The 25,929-nt window shown below is 34.8% G+C and overlaps 1 protein-coding gene and 2 long non-coding RNA genes across 3 annotated transcripts; 1 reads left to right on the top strand and 2 right to left on the bottom strand.

Annotated features, from left to right (window-relative positions):
• Positions 1–130: 130 nt before the first annotated feature.
• Positions 131–1,074, bottom strand: LOC134269381 (uncharacterized). The gene is made up of 3 exons (XR_009992568.1): positions 988–1,074; positions 548–607; positions 131–197 (listed from the first exon to the last, which is right to left on the bottom strand). It is a non-coding gene; the product is annotated as an uncharacterized LOC134269381 (long non-coding RNA).
• A 7,295-nt stretch (positions 1,075–8,369) lies between these two features.
• LOC134269380 (tubulin gamma-1 chain-like) lies at positions 8,370–25,769 on the top strand (the record flags this gene model as incomplete). Its single annotated transcript, XM_062751575.1, has 11 exons — positions 8,370–8,515; positions 8,804–8,854; positions 17,847–17,908; positions 18,190–18,357; positions 18,667–18,735; positions 18,984–19,063; positions 19,957–20,083; positions 21,430–21,516; positions 21,643–21,792; positions 23,931–24,092; positions 25,578–25,769. Coding segments are annotated over exons 1-11 (1,197 nt in total), but the record flags the coding sequence as incomplete, so codon positions are not given.
• LOC134269382 (uncharacterized) lies at positions 22,272–23,422 on the bottom strand. Its single transcript, XR_009992569.1, has 2 exons — positions 23,369–23,422; positions 22,272–23,107 (listed from the first exon to the last, which is right to left on the bottom strand). It is a non-coding gene; the product is annotated as an uncharacterized LOC134269382 (long non-coding RNA).
• Positions 25,770–25,929: the final 160 nt, after the last annotated feature.

Here is a 25,929-nt window from a genome sequence, read left to right as displayed (position 1 = left end):
ATATGAATGTAAGTTAGAGACAACAGATCATATAAGTATTACACAGTAATTAAATTAAATATAATCATGCTTAAATGCAAAGATGGCCATCATAGGAAATGAAAAAAAATTAAAAAAAAACTTACCAAGATATCCAAATATATGCCCCAATAAGTCTATCCATTAAATAATCCAGTGAAATAACATCTCAGATGATCCTGAAAAAAATCATACAATTCAGTGATACACAATTAACCTCATTTTACAATGTAAGTAAAGCAATAATTTACAGACAAAAGGGACAGAAATGTAAAAGATACCATGTATTTTACCAAAATTTAGAGAACATTTTTCTGATTTAAATTTAATCATAGAATGACCCATCATAGAAATATTAAATACACTCTGAGTTACATGCAGGTTATACATGTATTGTACAAGTGTAAATCACATGAAATGAGGATAAATATAGTATTTACATTCAAAACAGAACTTTACATATAAATCATGGTTAAATGCAAAGATATGTCCGTCATAGGAAATGTAAACAAAACAAAGACAAACTTACCAGAATTATTCAATTATATGCCCAATTAAATAATCCAGTGAAACAACATCTTAGCTGATCCTGAAAAAAATGCATACAATATTCAGTGATACTCAATTTAACCTCATTTTACAAAGGAAGTAAAGCAACAATTGACAGACAAACAGGACAGAAAAACATGTTTAAATGTAATGCAAAATAATATCTCTTATATATGGATACCTATACTCTAATCAATCATTTTAAATGTCATTCGTAAAATGTATTTTTTAAGACAGATTTATTTAGGATCGACTTTTTAAATGATAACATGAATAGCACGCCATACTTTAACCACATGTCAAAACATTCTCTCAAATTACACAGAAATGGATTATTTAGCATAACTGACATTAAACATATAGGTGAGCAATAACATAATCACAATCATAAACAATGTGAAACAACTTTAAACGACCTACACTGTGGATTACAAGCCTTTTTCACTGGGGTAAAATCTTGCTGAAATTCGCTATGGCCGCCCGAAACCCCGAACCCGAATGTATAAAAGATGAAGTCATACAATAACACAAGTTTGGCTTTCCAGAAAGCCTTAAATGTCATCTCTTTGGCTCCATCTGTGTCAAAGAATAAACAGTGGAATGTAATATTTTTCTATTAAAGACAGAATATTTTTATTATTATTTTTAGGGGAATGGTAATTAGATATTGAACAGGAAAAGGGGTAGCTTTTCAAACTCCAAAATCGTATGTTGTGGATGGGAAGGAAACTTTTTAAGTTTTTGATTTTTTCTAAAAAAAAAAACATTTATTTGGAGAAGACATGACTATACTAAAAGAAAAATAATGGATAAGGGAGATGATTTGCAGTGAACATGCATTTACAACAGTGAAAGGTTAAAGGGCCGGGCTGGGACTCAGATTTGAAGAAAATATATTTTTTCTGAAATTTTCTAAATAATATCACGATTTCACACTGAACTATATATAAATCGTGTTTAGAAAACTCTTTTATATGGAAAATCCTAAAACTACTAATTTTTGGTCACGTTTGATTGAAACGTATTCTCATACTTTAGTATGTGAAAGGATTATAATCTTCATATATAGGCATGTATCTAACTTTGGAATAAATAAATTTTTTAGAAGAAAATTTGGATGTCAATTTAAAATACGTTAAACATTTAAAGGAAAAAATGAATTGGCCATTCATAACATACCTCGTACTATTCATATGAGATCAATGACAAAATAACTGATACTTTTCTGAGAATTTTGTTTTAAATCACATAATATTAATATAACTAAAAGAATTTTAGATGCATTTGTATTTGTTAATTTATTTAAAAACACATCAAGATAGTAACAACAGCTGACCGATTTCCACTTAGCGCAATACGATAGTAAAATTTAAAAGGTATCAGCTAAAATTAAGCATTCACGAATTATCTCTGGAAAAATCGCAATTTGCCAACCCTGAATTTACGACTGTTTTAGGAATATATTTTAATTTTGGCTCATTTCAATCAAATAGAAAACGTGATTTAATTGCTTTTTTTTGCTATTAATACAATTGAAAATTGTATAAAAATGATTGCAAGTTCTTTTATTATACGGTATATGATTATAAGGAAAACTGTAAACATTCAATAAAATACTCGATCATAATCTTTGTCAAATTTCTTCCAATACTCGTAGTTTTTTAAATATATTCTTGTCTCTTCTTATCCCCATGTACATGTATTTTTTTGTAGAAAATGGCAATAAATTATAGAATAACAACCATAAAAAAGTTTTCTACATCACAGTTTATAGTACTAAATGCATTAACTTTGATGTTGTTTTTCTGTTAATTCTTGGATCCACGCCTCAGCAGATCATTTGTGATTCAACGCGCTGACCTAGTTAGAATATTCCATCTGGTGCATCATAGATCATTTACGCAGTAGCCTACATGTAAACATGTAGATTATTAAATGAGTACATAAATTTGAACACCCATGCAAACAACCAGCAGGCGATATTGTGTGTCTGGCCCTCTGTGGATTCCTGTGCAGCCCTTTTTTTTTTCAATGTTTGGATCGCTCATTGTTTACTGCTCTATATTTAGAAAATCGCATCACCATCAAAGTGATCACTCAGCTGCTTTTTTGGATAGTTCTTGCCACGCACGAGAGTAATCATGCTGAGGCTTACCGATTTTTAATGGCTGCTTACACTGGGACCTCACGTCCGGAAATCAAACTTAATATGTCATCTCTCGTGAGAGATGACGATAACACTGATGTGGTATTACACATGATATTTTTTTTATTTTTATTTCTTAAAAACTATAAGGGGAGTTTACCAAAAAAAAAATTTATAAGAAAAAAAAAATTTAAAGTTATTTTAAAAAAAAGTTAAAAGATAAAAAATTTAAAGTAATTTTTAAAAAAAGTTTAAAAAATTTAAAAAGAAATTCTAAGTTTTTTTGAAAAAACTGACCTGGTGTTATAACTTGACAGACATAACACACACATGTTGTTTTTTTTTTTTGTATTGTGTGTTATTTGTTATTGTCTTTCAGTAAAAAAATTCATTTCAAAACTGGGTTAGGCTGGGCTAGACTAGGCCGCTCAGACTGTAAATGAAAAAGTGTGACGTGATAATCACATTGTATTTATACAGTGGATGACGTCACAATGCATAGGTAAGTTTATCGTACTTTTTGCACACGGCACTTTATAGAGGGTGCAAACAGGTATATAAGAGAAACACAGGTAAAATGTATATTTCTTTTGCACACGACCCTCAGTTTTTTGCACACGGGTCCTTTATAGATGATGGAACAGGTATATAAGAAAACGCAGGTAAAACGTATATTTTTGCACACGGCCCCTAAAATATTCCTATAGTATATAAACCAGAGCTAGGAGTACCCTGTGCTCATTATATCCATCATGAGTTTTGTGTGGAGAATTCTATATTGGATTGATGTAGAAAAATATATCTGTCATTACTGTGATCAGAATACGAGGAATGGTAAATCATTAACAGTGTATAACCCCTGCCCCGGATGGAATTTTAAAGTCTATCCGATTTGCGAGCATTGTGAAATGCCATTACCACACTGGTTTAAAGATGATGAGCCTTCCATGGAGACTTGTGGTTGTAGCTGGTGCCTGAAATATTTCATCCGGGAGAAAGGCATTGAGAATATACCACCTCCCCGATGGATGAAAATGACTAGGAACAGACCCTTGAAAGAATGTATGATGTGCTACGAGGAAAAGACTCAAGGGAAATGGAAATGCGGACAATGCAGGCAATATCCGTGTTGTGAAAAGTGTGTGAAGAAACTTTTTGAGACTTCCTACCAGAAATGTCCCTTATGCCGATACAGTGGAAATTAAAATCATTTTTTGTATTTTTCATTGTGAATAAAAATTGAATAAAAATCAAAATCTGTGTTCTTGTTTTCACTAAAACCAGTTCAAACCGGTTATAGGACTGTCTAGACTGTGAATGCGTGACGTCATAATCACATTCTTGAAATGTTTTTTGCACACGGCGCATTTTTACCTGTATAGTCAGCATAAAAACAAAAAACATAGTACTTACGTATAGTGTAAACAACTCCAGTATTTAAGGGGGAATAGGTTAGGGGATAGGGTTAGTTAGGGCTAGGGTTAGTTAGGGCTAGGGTTAGTTAGGGTTAGTTAAGGGGCTAGGGTTAGGGTTAGGGTTAGGGGGCTAGGGGTTAGGGTTAGTTAGGGTTAGGGGGTTAGGGTTAGGGTTAGGGGGTTAGGGTTAGGGTTAGGGGGTTAGGGTTAGGGTTAGTTAGGGCTAAGGGGGATAGGGATAGTTAGGGATAGTTAGGGTTAGTTAGGGCTAGGGGGTTAGGGTTAGTTAGGGTTAGGGGCTAGGGTTAGGGTTAGGGTTAGGGTTAGTTAGGGTTAGGGTTAGGGTTAGGGGGCTAGGGGGTTAGGGTTAGCACTGTACTCAGTTGACCCACTTATCCCCTCAGCCTAAGAACTGATCACATGATTTCTCTCAGCCAATCAGAATCTTCCGGGCTATCGGGACCCCTTATACTACTCTTACCTCCTGCTAATACGGGTTCACCATTGTCGTCGTATCTTTTTCTCCTTCGGAGGAAAAAACCTTGATCTGAGCAAGCAAAAAAAAGTTGGTTATTAAATTTTTTTTAAGTTTTCAGAATTTTAAAACTTTTTTATTTTATCCAATTACCTCTTCCATACGGCACCAACAGGACTGGACTTTCCAAGATGATACAAATGATGAGGAAACAGAGCGCTTTCTCTTTCAACATCTTACCGACAGGATTGCTGAATGATAAAATCACGGACGTGCTGTGACAGGTCTTAGCATCTGAGGCCAATACATGTATGTCTCATTGACAAGTCATAGAAAAAAATAATAATTTGTTTGGCAACAGCGGCGACAGATGTATTTTTGTACCTATTTAATTATATATTGATAATATTTCTTGACCCGTAAAATCATCATCTTATGGAACGTTACAGTGCTCGCAGCCATTGTTATGTATTGTTATCTATAGATTTTTTTTTTCTCAAGACGAAATTATTACAATAATATGTACATCAAAAATAAATGAATAATAAATAACGCAGCAAAGTTAAGGTCGCAAATAGAAATATCGGCGATTTTTTAAGATAAAAAAACACATACTGTATTAGGATTGGCGATTCTTTTTAGGAATTCACTTATATAAAAAAAACTGTAATGTAGTTTAAATCTACATGTTGGTGACATCTAGATTTTTTATTTAGACTTGTCATACGATGTCGACCTAATATGACTTTGGCAATTATACTTGCAGTTTAGAGGTCATCTATAAATTTTAATATTGCAAGGGCATAACCAAGTTAAAAATCTTAGTTTATTTTATAATCCTTTTCAACACTATATGTAGTTTGAGAAACGTGCTGCGAACCTATATAGATTACCTTTTTTAATTGGTAAAATTTAATTTGTTGGACGGCAGGTTGAATATTTTGTCGGTCAACTACATCAGATATAGCTATAATTTATTTATTTGCAAGATTTCAAGAGGTTCGCAGCACTTTTCAAATATCTTAATGCTTCTTGAGTTTATGTGTAAAATTTTGACAAGATACATTGAGGGTATGCCCTTGCAATAAATCGATTTATTAGGGCCCTTCCATTACTTTTTTAATGAATCTGCATACAAACACACGACAGTATCGCTTGTCTGGAGAATGCACGTACTGTTTATAAATAAAATACTAAAATAGACATCGCATCCAAGTTAACAGCTTTTTATTTAACTGCAAATAAAATTTTATTTCAGAACAAAAGATATTTTTCATTGTACAAAATGTGACTTGATCAGTCTCTCACTGTGTACAAATTGCGTCATTTTTGCGAGATGACGTCACATTGACAAGTGCATTTCGATCGATGTATCGTTTATATACTGTTGTGTGGGATTTAACAAATGACAAAACTGCATGTAATAGTAAGTTTGTACATGTATGTAGTATACAGCTATCCAGCTGTTTGAAATAGCAAATAATTTCATCTTATGGTATTTTGAAGACATTATATTATGTGTGACGTCATAGTAAACATTTCCCATACAAATTAGGCCCCGCCTCCTTACTGTAACCTTAACTGTGCTGCGAAATACTTTATCCAAAGTTAATTGAAGACAAATGCTACAAACAGCCCTAAAAGGACCTTGTCTTAGATCTATAGACAGTCGAAAAAAAGGAAAGGTACCCAAACATGCACAATTAACAAAGTCAAAAAAAAAAATACCAAGAAAACACACATAGACAGAAAACAAACAAGATGCCCATGGGCCACATCGCTCACCTGAGCACTGTCGCTAGGAAAAAGTAGAAATTGGTTTATCATTGAAAAGTTTAAATCCAAAAGTAGTCCCATGATCAATCATGGCTTTGCTTTTCTTGAGACGATGATTTTTAAAGAATTTTCCAAAATATGTCTATGTAAAACTTTGGTCGGCCATTGTGGCCCCGCCCTACCCCCAGGGGTCATGATTTGAACAAAATTGAATCTACACTACCTGAGGATGCTTCCATATTTATAGGATCAATTGTGGCTTTGCTATTTTTGAGAAGATTTTTAAAGAATTTTCCTATATATTTCTATGTAAAATTTTGGTCGGCCATTGTGGCCCCGTCCTACCCCCTGGGGTCTTTATTTGAACAAACTTGAATCTACACTACCTGAGGATGCTTCTATATAAATATGATCAGTTATGGCATTGCTATTCTTGAGAAGAAGAATTTTAAAGAATTTTTCTATATATTTCTATGTAAAACTTTGGGCGGCCATTTTGGCCCCACCCTACCCCTGGGGATCATGATTTGAACAAACTTGAATCTACACTACCTGAGGATGCTTCCATATTAATATGATCAATTATGCCTTTGCTATTCTTGAGAAGAAGATTTTTAAAGAAATTTCCTAAATATTTCTATGTAAAACTTTGGGCGGCCATTTTGGCCCCCGCCCTACCCCCGGGGGTCATGATTTTAACAAATTTGAATCTACACTACCTGAGGATGCTTCTGTATAAATATGATCAATTATGGCTTTGTTGTTCTTGAGAAGAAGATTTTTAAAGAATTTTCCTATATATTTCTATGTAAAATTTTGGTCGGCCATTGTGGCCCCGCACTACCCCCGGGGGTCATGATTTGAACAAACTTGAATCTACACTACCTGAGAATGTTTCCCCATAAGTTTCATCTTTCCTGGCACTGGTTCTTGAGAAGAAGATTTTTAAATCATGCCACCAAATTTTCATTAATTCCAAATTATTTCCCCTTAAATGAGGGCGTGGCCCTTCATTTGAACAAACTTGAATCCCTTCACCCAAGGAAGCTTTGTGGCAAGTTTGGTTGAAATTAGCCCAGCGGTTCTTGAGAAGAAGTCGAAAATGTGAAAAGTTTACAGACAGACAGACAGACGGACGCCTGACAAAATGTGATCAGGAAAGCTCACTTGAGCCTTCGGCTCAGGTGAGCTAAAAATGAAAGGTGTCAGGCACCACACAGATTGAAAAGTTTACTCAGTTCTTTGAAAAACAATCCTTTTTCAGAAAATGGGAAATCTTCAATGAAAATGTACAGTGAATATCAAGGAGCAGCCCAATTTAATTTGTGTTGTACTCGAAGAAACTCTATAATAAACTCTTAAATGCTAAAAACAAGTCGTGCATATGTGTGTACATGTAAATGGTAAAGGTTCGTTGGAATAATCTGCATGGACTCTGTATCGGACGATGAGATCGATGTCAGTGGATTTTCTGTAAAAATCTGATCAAGACCGAACTTTAAAAATAAGTACATGTAAGGTCATGGAAAGAGATTTTAATTTCGCTAGTTTCAAGGTTGTTTATTTTATGAAAGCATTATACATGTATATAAAATACATACCTAAGAAAAAAAAATGCCAAACTATATTATTTAAACGGGGGGTGGGGGATGGGGGTGGTAAAAAGAAATTGTCTGAACCAATTTTACCTCATTAAACAGTGGGTCATTTCTCCTAAAACTTTTATTTATTTATTTATTTATTTATTTATTTATTTATTTATTTATTTATTTATTTATTTATTTATTTATTTATTTATTTATTCATTTTTTTAATATTTATTTTTAATTGTTCCTTTTTGCTTGTGTTGTATTTTGTCACTTTAAGAAAATATATTATTTAATGAAAACCTATGGGATGAAATGAAGATTTTACAAAAACTTCAAGCTTTTCAAAGGCCGACTTTAAGTCCGTCTCCGGTTCTTCTCTTACAATGTTTGTAAAACAGGAAGTAAACAGTACCCGCCAAGAATACAAGTTTATACGGGAAAAATAGTACACACTTAGTTGTTATTTGCGGTGGGGAACTGTTCTAAGTAAACTTTAACATGCCTCGAGAAATTATCACCCTACAGCTTGGACAATGTGGAAATCAAAGTAAGCCAATTTCATTCAAAAGTTACATCTTAAATCTCGGAATGATCGTTTGGTGTTAACTCGAATTTCCTTTGAATTGGCAAAGTTTTAAAATCATGATTATGGTGTCAAATTTCTGCATGTTTCTTGATAGATATATTATGTCAGCATGTTGGAAAAGTTTGTCATCTTGCGAGAATGCTTTATCAATTAAGCTATGTAGAATAGCTTATTTGACCATGTAAAAAAAAAAGCATCAAATTGGATAGTACAATGTAAATAATGTTGTGTTGTTTTGTTTAATTTTAGTTGGAATGGAATTTTGGAAGCAGCTCTGTGCAGAACATGGAATTAGTCCTGGTAAGAGTATATACTATAAATCACTTTTTATTCGCAAGAACTTTATTTTGCTTAATAACGCGAATCTGCCAGCTCACGAAAATTGTATTCTTGCATATATTTGTTTTTTAAGGAATATTTAAAACAGAAACCACATTTTGCGAAAATATTGTCTTGCTAATAAATTCTGAATAACTTACTCACGAAAATAAGATGCCGTGAAATTATTGTGATCTACAGCAGGTCTGGCACAATCACTAGATTTAGCTACGTAGCTTGATTTGCCTACTTAGCTTTATTTACCTACCTGAGGTAGCTTTATTTAGCTTCCAAATCAATTTGTTTATATAAAAAAGCATTTTTTTCAGGATGTGCAGAAAATCTCATTTTGATGCAGTGATCATTTTCAACTTTGAACTCATCTGAAAAAAATTCATGTAAAAATCACAGTTCTCAAAGTTTTGGGGCTATGTATGACAGTTAGAACAGTTACTCTAATCAGGGCTCTCACACCACTTTTTGGGACTGGGGCCGGGGCCGTTCAAATTGGGAAAATTATCGTCATTTTGGGAAAAATGGATAACCAAAATTCATCTGAAAAAGTCCTCAAATTTTGCTTTTCTAGCATTTTGCCATTTTGCCCTGGTTTTGAATAAACAATAAAACAGAACAAACATGGGTACGTAGGCTATTTATGAAAGTACATTAGCCTTGTCATTACTAACTTTGAGTGTTGATATTGCGGTTTCATGTCTTTCTGAGTGACAGTCGCTAGTCACATAGTCCCGAATTTCCTCGATCACATGGACAACTTTGCTTACCAATACAGCGCGAAACTGAACATGCCGAAGTGTGGGTATGTTTCTAGGTGCAGCTTACTGATGTTTAAATGAAATGTCTATTTTTGAAACCAAAATGATGTTTTTTGTCGAAACTACATGACAAGATACTCTGCTCTCATAGTTTGTACACATTTTTGTAAAAACAATAATCTGGTTCCCCGAACCAGTTTACGAATGCATTTGGCGCAAACTAATAAAATAGTAGTACAGTTTCACTTTCATTTGCAAGTGTGTTTTGTTTGGGTTTCTTTTTTTTTTTTGCGATTAAGTTTCATGGACTTTTATTTTTTAATTAATTTTTTGCTATGGAAATTGGGAAATTTACACCTTTCTTTTGGGAAAAAAGGTACCTTTTTAGACGGAGGCTGTATGACAGCCTCCGTGTACATAGGGATTGTCTTGCCCATGGAATGTAAACAGGAAGGATTTCCCAAGCACCATCTATCGGTGGAATTGTTTTCATTACCTTGAGAATTCTATTTTTAGAGCGACTCTGCGTTACACCGACCGCTAGGATAGGCATAGTCTAAAACAAAGATCGCGTCACATACAAGTATAAACAAACAGTTCTACTTTTTCTAAAATAAACAGGATTTTTTCTAATATTTTTAAAATGACGTGTATATAAATTAGGGATGTCAACGAGTACCCGGTTAACCGGGTACTCGATGAACGTCCGAGTATCGAATACTAAAATCGGTACTCGGTTACTCGGATGTATATTATTGAATATTTCTAAGCTTATTTCTTAATGCATTAAACAATCTGTTTTAAAACGGAAAATACTCATTGCACTTGAACATACAGCAATTAGGGTTTCCTACTCCTCTGAATGACGGTTATCGCCTGTGGCAGTGTTTATACAGTAATTATCGTGACCAAGCACCTGTTATCTGGCTTTTCTCACCTTCGGCTGTCTTCTTAGTTCTACCCTTATTTTTTCATTTTCTTTAATAATTTGTTTTCACTGCACATTGTTTAAGGTCTTTTATGATTAAATAAATTAGATAATTTTGTCAATTCTCCGAGAAGCCGTATATTCTCGAGAAAAGAGACAGGTGATAGTAAAGGCGCGACTGTTGATATGGTTGTATTTGACTACATGCCAATACATGTACAAATAGTTGAAGGCAAAGGCTTTAAAAAACTGATGTCCATCGTTGCACCAAACTACAAAATACCGTCCCGTAATACTATAAACCACTTACGATTTTATTTCTTGTGTTTATCTGATAAATAAATTGAACTTAAAAATGTGTATTAAATTTCGTCGGGCACGAAGTTGTCATCATTGTTACAACAGAAATGCATTAATTTTGTAAACCTCCTATCAGAGCATGTGGTTTTATTTCTACAAGTGTTTACAAATTGGTTTACATTCATCAATTTACTTGTTCATATTTATTTACACTTTTACCGAGTACCCGGGTACTCGATCGGAAAAACGTCCGAGTAACCGAGTATTAAAAATTGACCGATTTGACATCCCTAATATAAATACATTTCCTACGAAATATGTAAAAAAAAATGTGATTTACTATTAATTTTTTATCAGACAGAATATTAGGAGATTTTGTTCCAACAGACGATGATAAAGCATGTTTTACAATATGCCGAGCCTTTTCCCGCCGGTTCTCACACCAAAACAAGAACGAGAAGAAATGAAGTGGCGGATCTAGAGGGAGTTGGGGGGGGGGGTTAACATCCGCGGAGAGTGATCGAGGAACCCCACTTATCAATTGCTTCTTTTATTAAAGTAAAAACTATCTCTAGTTACAGATAAGTTTAAACTTTAGTTTTATATTTAATTGTAAAAACTTCCACCAGAATTCGCCTTGTATCAAACTAAGTGTGGAGACGCAGATGTACCTGTATTATGTATTGAAGAAAATCCTGCTATGTCGCATGCAAATGTTTTATGTCGCAGGTATAAATATAAGACATTTTAATAATAGATCAAGCATTTCAGTTTTAATGGAATTTTTTGTGCTTGATTGTTGTTTGTAATCTCATTTTCATTCCTTTTCTAATTTCTTTTTGAAAGGACCGATAAATTGGTTTGCGGCCGATTTTTGATGCTTGCATCAATAGGTATCATGGAGTTTTTTAATCTGACAAGGATCGATGAATAAACAAATGCATAGTATTTTTATATGTAGGAATATTAACAGTCTAGTTTTGAATTGTTTATTTGATATTATGTATAATTTCAGGAAACACGTGAAAATAGATTTACACTTTCTACAAGTGGTTTGAGTGTTTGGGGTACCCTCACATTAGTTAAGAGAGAAACAAACGGCAACTCTGATATTGAGATCAAAATGCATTTGTAACGTTTGACCCTTGGGTACAACCCAAATCTTGGTTCATAGGATTTACATGATTTATCACATAATATCCTAATTAATAATTAAAATCATATCTTCTGAAATAAGTTGTCTTATTGTCATATCGTTGATCCTTATTTGCATTTGATACTTGTGTTTTACCTCTTTCACATCCCAAACTTTCATTATTTTTTATATACAAGATTACATGTATTTCTGATCATTGGTATTCATGTCATTTTTTTTTAACCTACATCATTGGTAAAGTGATTGTTTTAACTGAAAAGCAGAAATCATAGTTATATATTTATAACTTTTCTCTACGTAATTTGTAATCATGTCTCATTGTTAATGACTGTTTTAAACAGATAAACTGAAAAGGACAACCATTTCCACTGGTATACGAGTAAAGAAAGACATTTTTTGGGTTAATCTGTCATGTGATAAAATACTACATTTAATAATTCCAGAAATATTGGTTGTCAAATTTGTCAAGATACCGGTATATCTTTGTTATTGTAAGCAATACTCCAGTTCTCCAAAAACAATTTAAACTTGTGAAATAGCAAGTCTTATGAACTTGATTGTTCTGTTTACATAAAGTAAGAAAGTATATTTTATTCCACTCAAAAAATTGTGTTCTGGCACGAACATTTATTGCATGTTAATGAAGTTGTATTACTTAAAGAAAATTCTGTGTTGCTTTCAAGCTAGGTCACCCCATTTTGTATCACAAAGGTTTAAGACAAACTGTACTATATTATGTTGTTCATGTCCACTTACCTGGCTGCTTCTTTTTCCATGTTAGCTCATATCATAACATTATTACAATAAGGCCGAGAAATTTTGATTTTGGTAGCTGCTACATGTCATAATTATGTTAACAGTAGGTCTCTGTGACCTATAAATAAGATATCTTGAAATATGGAGACTCCTGACAGGCTGAGGCCTAGTGCTGAATCCAGAAATTCTGAAATAGGGGGACCAGTTTGAGGTCAGGGAAGGGGCCCACAGCCACAATTAAAACACTCATTTATCAAATATTGCGTATTTTTTGGACTCAAAAGCGAGGGGGCCAGGGGCCCCTTTTAATTCCGCCAGTGGGCTCATGACTAGAACATACTAAACCTACATTCATCAAACCGGGCCTGGGGGCATACAACTTAGACAAGCTCACTTTTGATCTCAGTCTCACTTTTCCACTATATATTCCTTAAGTGAGACTGGGATAAAAAGTTAGCCCGTCTAAGTTTTATGTCAACCAGGCCTAGTCAATTACTGTTTCTTACTTTGAAAGGTTTAATATTGAAAGTATCTCATCTAAATAACAGTGAACTTTAATCAAGGCGAAGTTTACATTACAAAGATGAAATTATAATATCCCAAAAACCTCATGAATATTGGAGTATCCTTTGAAAAAAATGTTGAATTGAAAAAAAACTACACATTATTTCTCATAATATTCTTTACAGCAATGTATGACATATATATTTCTTTTGTGTTCTCTCATACATGAAGCCTCCGTCTAACAGTACTTTCAGTACTTTGATTTGCATTGGGAACGGGGCCGAATATCGGCCCCAGATTTAGAGAATCGAGAGACCTGCTCTTTGAATAAAATGACAAAGAAGTCCAGTTCTGATTAACATGATAATGGGTCGGTAATTATTCAACACAATGTGAAGTAATCATAATCAGTCATGCCTCACCGCACCCAATACTGAGGACAGTTAACCAAACAATGGAATTCATAACAAAAGACAGTCACTGTCACTGAGGTTTTAAGTTTCTTCATATCTCAATGGGTTCGGCATGGCACAGTGGTTAGAGCATCTATTCAAGAGTCTTGGTGTAATGAGTTGATCCTTAGGCCTAAAAAAAAAATAAGTTTGTTTCCTGTAACCCGACCGACCCATTCAAATTACCCCCGGGTGGATTTTTTTTTTTCTGACAAATGCCAAAACTTCGTTTGATCAATCAGCTGACTCCATTTATTAAATTTAAAAAAATAGCTAGTAGCTTAATTTGAGACATAAAATATGTCAACTTAGTGTACATTTACCTTAAATATAAAGAGTAATCATAATTGTAACAACAGTTTCCCCCTACAACTTTCTGAAGTTCGTTTTCTGCCGCTTGGCAGCCATTTTGGATGCCATGTTGGGTGTCCACTGTAAATATAACACCTGGTATTTTCGGTCCGGGGATGTTCGGTGCGTCGATTTACCCAAAAGGACCCAAAAGGACCCAAAAGAACCCAAAAGGACCCAAAAGGAACCCAAAAGGACCCAAAAGGAAATTAAGAACAACCCAAAAAGACTTGAATAAAAGATAATAAATGGATATATAATAAACATTTTCATATTTTATTAAATCTTAAACTAGTATTTTGAGGGTAAAGTGTGTGTTAGGGGTGGGGGTGGGAGGTCCCCCACCACCCACCACCCCCACTCATCCCCGATAACAAATTCCTAGAACATGTAATAAAATAAAACTTTTTTCATTTATTAAATATCATATAGTAAGATATGGTAAAACAGAAAGAGAAGTAGATTAATACTTTGTTAATTTCAGCTAAAAGAAATCAAAGCATACCTGACCAGATTTAGTGTTTGATGTGCTTGAAAACTTGTATGTTATTGTTACAGTTGCAACAATACTTCGCCTTAGGGCTATGAACAATATAAGTATGTTTTGCCAACTTTTATGTAAAAATATAATATAATATTCGTGATTTACTTCAAATTATTAATTTTCAGTGTATTATGATAGATTAATTAAAGTCCTTTTGGGTTCCTTTTGGGTTCCTTCTGGGTTCCTTCTGGGTTCCTTTTGGGTCCTTTTGGGTTCTTTTGGGTCCTTTTGGGTCCTTTTGGGTAAATCGACGCACCCGGGGATGTTTGACCATTCATAAGCAAAAAAAAAAAAAAAAAAAAAAAAAATTTCCGACCTACCGACCCGACCCTTGATTTTTAGCTCTTCTGAGCCAAAGGCTCAAAGAGCTAATGCTATGGCCATTTGTGCGGTGTGCGTCGTGCGGTGTGCGTTAACTTTTTAGAATATGGGCCATAACTCAAGAACCCCTTGGCCAATCAGTGTCAAATTTGTCACAGGGTATCCTTGGCCCAAGGGCTACCATTTGTACTAAAATAAGGATTGGGACCCTAAAACAAGGGGAGATAATCAGGAAAACAAAACCAAAAGTACTGATTGCAAAAAAATCTTCTTCTCCAGAACCACCAGGCAGATTTTCACCAAACTTACATGCAATGATCAGGATATGTTGAAGATTAAAAATTGTTCAAGGCATGACCCTGGGGCAAAGGGCGTGGTCTCAAGGTCACTTCAAAGTTGACCTAAATTTACAATTAATGAAAATGTCTATATTTTGCTTACTATAAGGACTAGGATCATCAAATCTTGTAAGTAGATGCATCTTAGGACTTCACATCATGTTAACTCAAAAGTAGGTCACGGTGACCTACTTTTTTAATTTTGCGGGCATTTGTTTACAAATTGATTTGAAGGCATATTTAGGACACTTTAAGGCCTATGATCATCAAACTTTGTCAGTTGATGCATCTTGGGTCCTTGAACAACGTCAACTTAAAAGTAGGTCACCGTGACCTACTTTTTGAACTTTATGACTTATCCTTTTTAAAACATTTCATCCCATTATTTCAGACACTGAGAGGGTTAGAATCATCAAATCTTGTAAGTTGCTGCATCTTGGGACCTTAAAACATATTTAAGTAAAAGTAGGTCACTGTGACTTACTTTTTGAACTTTATGACTTATCCTTTTTAAAACATTTCATCCCATTATTTCAGACACTGAGAGGGTTAGAATCATCAAATCTTGTAAGTTGCTGCATCTTGGGACCTTAAAACATATTTAAGTAAAAGTAGGTCACTGTGACCTACTTTTAGAATTTTGCAGGCATTTGTTTTCAAATTGTTTAAAAGGCATATTTTGATTACCTTCAGACCAATGATCATCAAACTTGGTCAGCTGATGCATCTTGGGACTCTGAAAAATGTCGACCAAAATGTAGGTCACTGTGACCTACTTTCGACATTTTACGGCTATATTTCAGTATCTTAGGTTTTTATTGGCTTAGAATCATCAAACTTTGTGAGTTGATGCATCTTGGGTTTTCGGAGAGTGACGACCGAAAAATTAGGTCACGGTGACCTACTTTCAATATTTTATAGCTATATTTATGTATCTCCAGTACTTTTCAGCTTAGAATCATTAAACTTTGTCAGTTGATGCATCTTGGGTTTTCGGGGAATGTCGACCAAAAAGTAGGTCACGGTGACCTACTTTTGACATTAAATGGCTATATTTATGTATTTCTGGTACTTATCGGTTTAGAATCATCAAACTTTGTTAGTTTATGCCTCTTGGGTTTTCAGAGAATGTCGACCTAAAAGTAGGTCACAGTGACCTACTTTTGAATATCTCAGGTATTTATTGGCTTAGAATTATCAAACTTGGTTAGCAGATGCATCTGAGGCCTCTGATAAATGTCAACCAAAATGTAGGTCACGATGACCTACTTTTGACATTTAATAGCTATATTTAAGTATCTCCAGTACTTATCGGCTTAAAATCATCAAACTTTGTCAGTGTATGCATCTTGGGTTTTCGGAGAATGTTGACCAAAAAGTAGGTCACGATGACCTACTTTTGACATTTTATGGCTATATTTAAGTATCTCCGGTACTTATTGGCTTAGAATCATCAAACTTTGTTAGTTTATGCCTCTTGGGTTTTCAGAGAATGTCGACCAAAAAGTAGGTGACGGTGACATACTTTTGAATATCTCCGGTACTTATTGGCTTAGAATCATCAAACTTTGTCAGTTAATGTATCTTGGGTTTTCCAAGAATGTAGACCAAAAAGTAGGTCAAGGTGACCTACTTTTGAATATCTCAAATACATATTGGCTTAGAATCTTCAATCTTAGTTTGTCTATTATGTATCTTGAGTCCTCAGAAAACTTCAATCTTAAAGTTGGTCACCATGACCTACTCATGGTTTTTTTTTATAGCTTTATTGAAATATCCTAGTCCTAATTGGCTAAGAATCATCAAACTTTTTATCAGATGATGCAGCTTAGGTTTTAGGATACCTAGGGTTAGAGGATTCAAATACAAGTGATAGGTTGTACAATTTATCAGAAGAGCGATTCAAGGCCCTTGGGCCTCTTGTTTGGGAATGTTACAGGAAACAAACTTATTTTTTTTTTAAGCCTTACGTCATGGGTCCAATTCCCACTGTGGGACATGGAGACCAGTCCTTTGGATGAGACGGTATAAAAAGAGGTCCCGTGTTGCAATATGTGCTGGCACAAAAAAGATCCCTGATTGCTCAATTGCCGTAAATGTCAAGTATAGGACAACATTTTACACTCCCCACTGGCAAGTGGTGGCGTCTCCATTTCAGTAAAAAATTCTCGAGAAGGGACGTTTAACACCAAACAATAAATCAGATCTAGATGGAACAAGGCCAAAATGGGAAGATCAAATGAAAAATCTTTGAATGTGTATTCCAGAATATACATGGAACATTACTAATTTTGGTATCTTGAAGTATTGTGGAATTCAGAAATTAATGTATGTAGGTTTAGTTTTCTTGAAACTGAAAATATATACCATATCACATTCACAATATGATACTGAATCAGAATAGTTTAAGAAATACAGAAGGAACATTAGCAAAGAAGAAAACTATTCTCCATTTCATTTCTACAATAATTGGTTTGCATTTCTTTCTCAAAAAATATCAACATGCATGGCTTTACATGTTTTATTTCTGTTATTTGATTTTATTTTTCAGAGGGTATCTTAGAGGATTTTGCTACGGAGGGAACAGATAGAAAAGATGTGTTCTTTTATCAGGTTTGTGTTGACAGCAAACGTGGTAAATGTTTTTTAAAATCTTGTACAATGATAATTTTCTGTAATTTTACCATCTTAGCCGTGCATCACCTTGCATTTAAGGATTCAATCAATGAATGAATTTGGGAAATTCACTATTGGCATCTAAAAATCTAAATGCCCTACCTACAGATCCAATTATTTTCATCCTAAGATAGTAGAGTGCATCTAGGTCTCTTATTGTAACTCGGAACTACGAAAACCTCAAACAGAATGTGAGAGATGTTTTTTTTTTTTGGCAGGCTGATGATGAACATTATATTCCGAGAGCAGTTCTGCTCGATCTCGAGCCTCGTGTCATCAACACAATAATGAACTCACCCTATGCCAACCTGTACAACCCAGAGAATATCTACTTATCTAAGCATGGGGGTGGGGCAGGAAACAACTGGGCTTCTGGATATAGTCAGGTAAATCTTACATAACATATACAATTCAGAGAAGTTCTAACTATCTGTTTCAGGGGGATGGGGCAAGCAACATTTAAGCTTCTGGTTTTAGTCAGAGATCGCAAATAACTCAACATTTTTAAATAACCAAAAAATCCTTATATCTTTTCCTTGACAATTGCTTAGGTTATATGCAGTAAGGCATCTGATATTTTCCAATCTGTACTGATCATTGAGTTGTTGCATGTCTCATGAACTGAGCTGCATTTGACACTGAAAAAAATAAAAATTTTAGATAATTAATAATCATCAGATATTTTTCCTAAATAGGCCGAGAAGTTGTACGAGGAAATCTTTGACATCATAGACAGAGAGGCTGATGGAAGTGATAGCCTTGAGGTAAGGTCAAAGGTCAATTGAAGATGTAAACATTATGTATTAATTGAATTTTTGACAAGGCTTACTCATTAAACAGAAATTGTCAAATCTGAATATCTCAGATATGGCAAGTCTCAAAAATGTTGGCTATCAGGATGTTAATATTGCATACAATTTTCTAATTATTATCAATCTTGTCAACTTGATTCATTTCAAGACTTGATTCAATATATCAAGTTTATGTAAAAGCACCATACATTCTGTTACAGGGCTTTGTTCTGTGTCACTCTATTGCTGGAGGTACAGGTTCTGGGATGGGGTCCTACCTACTGGAAAGACTCAATGACAGGTTAGTGTTATTATTATATAGAGAAGGAGGGGGTGTCAATCTATTGCTGGAGGAATTTGTTCCCAGGTATAGGAGAGAATCAGTGAAAAGTAAGTGCTGTTGTTATATACAGGAGGAGGGGGTGTCAATCTTTCTCTGGAGGGAAAGGTTCTGGGATAAACTCCCAAGTAAAGGGTAGACTGAAAGGTAGTGCTGTTCTCATGAAGAAGAGAAAGGGAGTGTCACTCCTTTGCTGGTTAGAACAGTTCTGGGATGGGCTTCAACCTATTGGAGAGACTTAACCTATCGCTTGAGGGACAGTTTAGGGAATGGGTTCCAAAAGACTGAATGACAGATAAATGTTGTTGTTATAAAGAGAGAGAGGGTCAAAAAAGAGAGGGGTTTATAAATGAAACTTAGCATAAAATTGTATAATACTTATCTCAAAGGGTTGGAAACAAGGTGGGGGGGGGGGAGTAAAGACTTATGAACAGGATAGGGAGCAATATTTTAGTAGAGGTGAAAAGGAGGGGTGAATAAAGAGTAGAATTGTGAAGTTCTTATATCAATATTATAGATGTTTGATTAATTGTTTATTGTTTAACGCCCAGTCGGCAATACTTGAGCCATATTTCAGCAGATATGGAGTGGTAGAGTTTTGTTGCTAAAAGACGTGTGCAATTATATGAAAATTCTGACAAGGACTGATTTTGGTTTATGCTGGAAACTGAATCCTGATGGTATAAATCACCCAAAACCTTTTGTGTGATGGTACATCCGTAACCGAAAGTCTGAATGCTGACTCTGGTGACGTTCTCATAACTCGCATCAGCAAATTATTACACACTCCATATTAACCTCTTTACAATGTTTTGTTAAGAATCCATATTCAGATTCATCAATTCTAACCTCAGGTTCCCAAAGAAGTTAGTGCAGACGTACTCTGTGTTCCCTAACCTGGACGAAATGTCGGACGTGGTGGTCCAACCCTACAACTCACTACTCACTCTGAAGAGGCTCACTCAGAATGCTGACTGTGTGGTAAGTCAAACTCACTCAGAACGCACACTGTGTGGTAAGTCTACAACTCACTACTCACCCTAAAGAGGCTCACTCAGAATGCTGACTGTGTGGTAAGTCAAACTCACTCAGAATTCTGACTGTGTGGTAAGTCTACAACTCACTACTCACTCTGAAGAGGCTCACTCAGAATGCTGACTGTGTGGTAAGTCAAACTCACTCAGAACGCACACTGTGTGGTAAGTCTACAACTCACTACTCACTCTGAAGAGGCTCACTCAGAATGCTGACTGTGTGGTAAGTCAAACTCACTTAGAATGCTGACTGTGTGGAAAGTCTACAACTCACAACTCACTCTGAAGAGACTCACTCAGAACGCCGACTGTGTGGAAAGTCAAACTCACTCAGAATGCTGACTGTGTGGAAAGTCTACAACTCACAACTCACTCTGAAGAGACTCACTCAGAACGCCGACTGTGTGGAAAGTCAAACTCACTTAGAATGCTGACTGTGTGGTAAGTCTACAACTCACTCAAAACACGGACGGTGTGGCAAGTCTACAACTCACTCAGAACGCTGACTTTGTGGTAAGTCTACAACTCACACAGAATGCTGACTGTGTGGTTATGTCAAACTCACTCAGAAGGCTGACTGTGTGGTAAGTCAAACTCACTCAGAACGCTGACTGTGTGATAAGTCTAGAACTCACACAGAATGCTGACTGTGTGGTAAGTCTCATCTCACTACTCACCCTGAAGAAGCTCACTCAGAATGCCGACTGTGCTGTAAGTCAAACTCACTCAGAATGCTGACTGTGTGGTAAGTCTACAACTCACTACTCACCCTGAAGAAGCTCACTCAGAACGCCGACTGTGTGGTAAGTCAAACTCACTCAGAATGCTGACTGTGTGGTAAGTCTACAACTCACTCAGAATGCTGACTGTGTGGTAAGTCAAACTCACTCAGAATGCTGAATCTGTGGTAAGTCAAACTCACTCAGAACACTGACTGTGTGGTAAGTCTAACTCACTCAGAATGCTGACTGTGTGGTAAGTCAAACTCACTCAGAACACTGACTGTGTGGTAAGTCAAACTCGCTCAGAACGCTGACTGTGTGGTAAGTCAAACTCACTCAGAACGCTGACTGTGTGGTAAGTTAAACTCACTCAGAACGCGGATCTGTGTTTAGTGTACAAATCACTACCCCTAAAGAGACTCGCTCAGAACGCTGAATGTGTGGTATGTTGAACTGTCTCAGAATCTACTGACATCTTGAGAATCATCAAATGTTAGTAGGATACCAATATGACTGGATTTTATGGGTCTCCTTTACAATGAATAACATTTCCACAAATGATTATTTTCAGGTTGTATTAGATAACACAGCATTAAACAGAATAGCTGCTGACCGACTTCATATAGAGACTCCAAACTTCTCTCAGATAAACCAGCTGGTATGTAAATAAAGTTACAGGAAAAATAATGCTTACATTAAAAGAATCAGATAATATACTTTAAAGAGGCATACTGTTTGCCACAGAGATATTTCAAAGTGAATGATTGAAAAATTAATTCCACAGGTATCAACGGTCATGTCCACCTCAACGACGACACTGCGTTACCCTGGTTACATGAATAACGATTTGATTGGTCTAATTGCCTCATTAATCCCCACCCCTCGGCTCCACTATCTGATGACAGGGTACACACCCCTGGCTACAAACTCACAGGTTAGTTTGTTGGGGTATTGACAGTTGAATTGGGTTTTAACTCTGAACATTTTATTTTGTATCATATCAAAAAGTTAAGACAGTTACTACTTTACTGTCACAGGACATTACATGGTGGCTATAAAACCACATGTCCACTTTATTCAAACATACAAAAATATAAGATTTGCTCTTTTCTCTTTAACAATTTAATCAAATTGAATATCTCTATTGCACTGATAAAGTATGATTTTATAAAGTGTAAATTCAGAAAATTAAAAGTTATCTTAGACTTAATTTTTTGTGTATGTGTGTGTGTGTGGGGGGGAGGGGTTAAATTTCTCAAAATGCTTTTGTTTTATTAAATAGACATTTCTAATCCAATTTACATATTCAGATTGTAGAGAAAGCTCAATCTTACTCAGTTTTTCCTTCCAATTTTTCATGGTCTATAGAATTCCACAGGAATACTTGGGGGGAAATAAAAAGACAACAAAATGTACATGAAGACATATTTAATTTCCCACAGTACAAAATATTGCAATACAGAGGAATACCACACACCAAGGAGTTGTGTGCTTTGATTTGAACACTGACGTGCAATGATTAGCTATAATACATAAAATTACAAGAAATCACAATTCATCTTAAATTTTGATAATCCAAGTATTAAAAGAATACTATGGACAATAAGAGCACAGTGTACACAGGTTAGAAAAATCTGGTACTTGTTTCCATAGAATCAAAATTCAGTTCAATAGCTGTGTGCAGCGAAAATTTGTACCTGATACATATGTAAAGGTAAGATGGCAAAATTTTTATGTAAAATTACAAAAATATATTTCTATATTACATAATTGAGACCATTAATAACTGACAGAAACACAAAATAAAAGTACAGCCTGATCTAAACAAAAGACGGGTACGTACATGTATGTCTCAGATCTTTTGCACATTGTTTTCAATACATATACATTTCACACAGACAAGAACCTTTAGAATAAAAATAATGTCAACCCTGAAGTACATCATGGTCCATCTGAATCTAACTCTCTACATGTATCCAACTCAACAATTCCTTTCCCTTCAATACTGGTGAACAATCAATGACTTTTTGACAGTTTCCTGAATTACATGTGGAAGCTGTCTTCAAAATGTAATATATTGCTTGTTGAGGGCTCTACAGCAGTGCTACAGATATTATTGCTAGCTGAGGATCCTACAGATATTGCTTGGCCAGGGCTCGGAGGAACTTCCTCTTGCGCATCTGTACGGCCCTCTGTATAATATCCTCGGGGTTACTACTGTTCAGATCCAGCTGAGTCAGGGCTTTTAACTAAAAATACAATAAAACAATTCAAACCATTCATATTGGTAACAATCATAGAAAATATCAATTTGCTGCTTCTCATTAATAAATTACTAAAAGAATAAATTGCTCTAAAACATGTTCACATTTGAACACATATATATAAATGAATGTACATGTATATCAATATTTATATTGCGCATCTATAAGGCTATCTGTTATTGATTATTATCCATGTAAAAATGTTTGAAACAGATTAGTTTTATTACATGTATAAGTTTGACTTACTGCTGCCTGTTTCTTCTCCATTTCTCCACGTTTAGAATGTAAATCTGATAAACAACAGTTATTACCTTTATCCTGGACATTTAGAATAAAAAAATTAGCATTTCCAATCATGCGATCCCTACTTGTATTTCAAAAGATTGAATGTTTTTCTTTTTACATAAAAAGATACTACCATATAGGGCCTATAAGATGATATTACTAAATTGACATATATAATTTTACTAAAAAAAACCCAAATTTTCTCTACTTTTCTTAAATTTTTAGGATATAATAGTTATTTTCTCATGTTTTATATCTTTAAATTTTTCTCATTTTCACATATAGTAAAGTTGTCACATAAAGGTACAAAATGATACAAAAACAAAAAGTTTTGATCATTTACTAAGAGAGAAATAACACTTTTTACGGATTTTTGGCTCAAATCTGTACTTAGATTTTGAAGCATTTAAAACCAACATAGTTCTAGTTTGTTTGAAAAAACTCAATTATTTGTTGCCACCATTCTACCAAAAATATAGTTCCTGATAGTTTTCAGATGCAGTTTACCATTTCTATTTAAAAGGTACACAAAAGTTTACAGAGGATCAGAGAGAGGAAGTTGGCCCAGTTTATTCCCTGGGGACCAGCCAGTATCCAGGTGGCGCTGTCTCGGAAATCCCCATACATCCAAACGGCTCACAGGGTCAGCGGTCTAATGTTGGCCAACCACACCAGTATATCTACGGTAAGAATCACAAACTAGTATATCTACGGTAAGAATCACAAACTAGTATATCTACGGTAAGAATCACAAACTAGTATATCTACGGTAAGAATCACATGCCAGTATATCTACGGTAAGAATCACATGCCAGTATATCTACGGTAAGAGAGTAAGGCATGCCAGTATATCTACGGTTGGGAGTCATCACATGCCAGTATATCTACGGTAAGACCATAACGGCTAATATATTGGTCACAAACATCCCTTTTCACCAATCCTGCCTAGTCAGGGGTAAACATCAGTTTGTGACTGTATAAATGGTCAAAAATAACATTTGTAAGGACAGTTATTTGTCCAATTTATACACCTTGTTTAAAAAGTGTTACGTAAGGGAGAACATTTGAAAATATGAATATACATTTTGTATGTTTAATTGAATTTTGTGTCTTTTCCCACAAGATGAAGCAGGGATTAATTTAGGATTTTGGGGTAACTAACTTTTTCTGGAGAAATTGGAAAATTCAGCCGGGGTCTGGGAACTACTCGAGCGAGTATGAACGAAGGTGTGAAATATTCCAGTGATAATAACATTGTAATTAAGAGATATCAAAGCGTTCTTTTTTGGCTGATTGTTTTTTCAATAGGACCCTAGGTATTGAAGATTTTTAAACTGTAATTTGTTGAAAATAAAGACATTTCAAAGAGAAAACGCCATTCACGAGAATCGGAGACACTTTCTGACAGCAAAACGAAATTTCATCCCATTATTTGCTTAGGCATACATATTGTCTATTCAAACACAGATTAAGAGAAATGCTTTTTTAGTACAATTTAAAAAATGCAGCTGAATGGAGACAACCAGACTCATACATTAAACAGTTTTTAAACACCGTACTTTTTAGGAAGTTCAGCATTTAGCATAGTTTGTTGCCAAAATTCGAAATTCTTCGAAGAGTTTCTTTAACTGAATAATGAACCATAATACTTGTTATGCATTGGTGCACCTGTACATTGATTTGAAATTTATTATTAAAAAATGAACACCTTACATTGATTTTTTGGTTGATTTTTCATACTGTTTTTTGTACAGTTTTTTGATTAGCAATGTACAGTATTTTCACCATAATCCAGTATTTTGAAGACTGTTGTACAGTATTTGGGTCCAGAAATTATCACATGTATGATTAAAAGTGCATAAAGTAGCAAATTAAAACCATATATCTCATATACTGAAAAATTTTACTTTAAATTTTGGTCTTTATGAAGGAAAAAAATATTTGAGGTTTTTATTACCAGGTATCGTAAAGAGAAAATTAGATCTTCAGGTGAAATTTTCTCTAGGGGAAAAACACCGAATATTGATAGTAAATATGGCCTAGATTAATCCCAGGAATAATACATGTATCAGTGTCAACTGTTTTAAAAAAAAAAATATATAACAGTTTTAATAACATTTGATCTTTAGGTGTGTGTGTATTGTTCTATAGATTTCTTGTTTTTCTTTAGTTATTTGAGCGTACACTACAACAGTATGACAAGCTAAGAAAAAGAGAAGCCTTCATGGATCAGTTCAAAAAGGAAGCCATATTTAAGGACAACTTAGATGAGTTTGATAACTCAAGGGAGGTAATTCAGCAGCTGGTGGATGAATATCACGCAGCCACAAAGCCAGACTACCTCTCTTGGGGAACACAACAGGTGAATAGCTTCTTATAATTACCTCTATGGGTCAGAGTCTGTCAGTTTTCCCAAAAGTCTTGTCCAATACTCAAGTTTCGAGATTATCTCCCATGTTGCACTCTTCTGTTGAGGAGGAGAGTTTCGTTGCCTCATAAACAAAAGTAAATAAACATTCATT

Source organism: Saccostrea cucullata, unplaced genomic scaffold (genome assembly GCF_032062105.1).
Source record: "Saccostrea cucullata isolate Sc308-1 unplaced genomic scaffold, CSIRO_AGI_Scuc_v1 ctg17691, whole genome shotgun sequence".
NCBI classification, from domain to species: Eukaryota; Metazoa; Mollusca; class Bivalvia; order Ostreida; family Ostreidae; genus Saccostrea; species Saccostrea cuccullata.
Note: the sequence above shows the minus strand (reverse complement) of the source record. Positions and strands in the feature narration are given on the sequence as shown.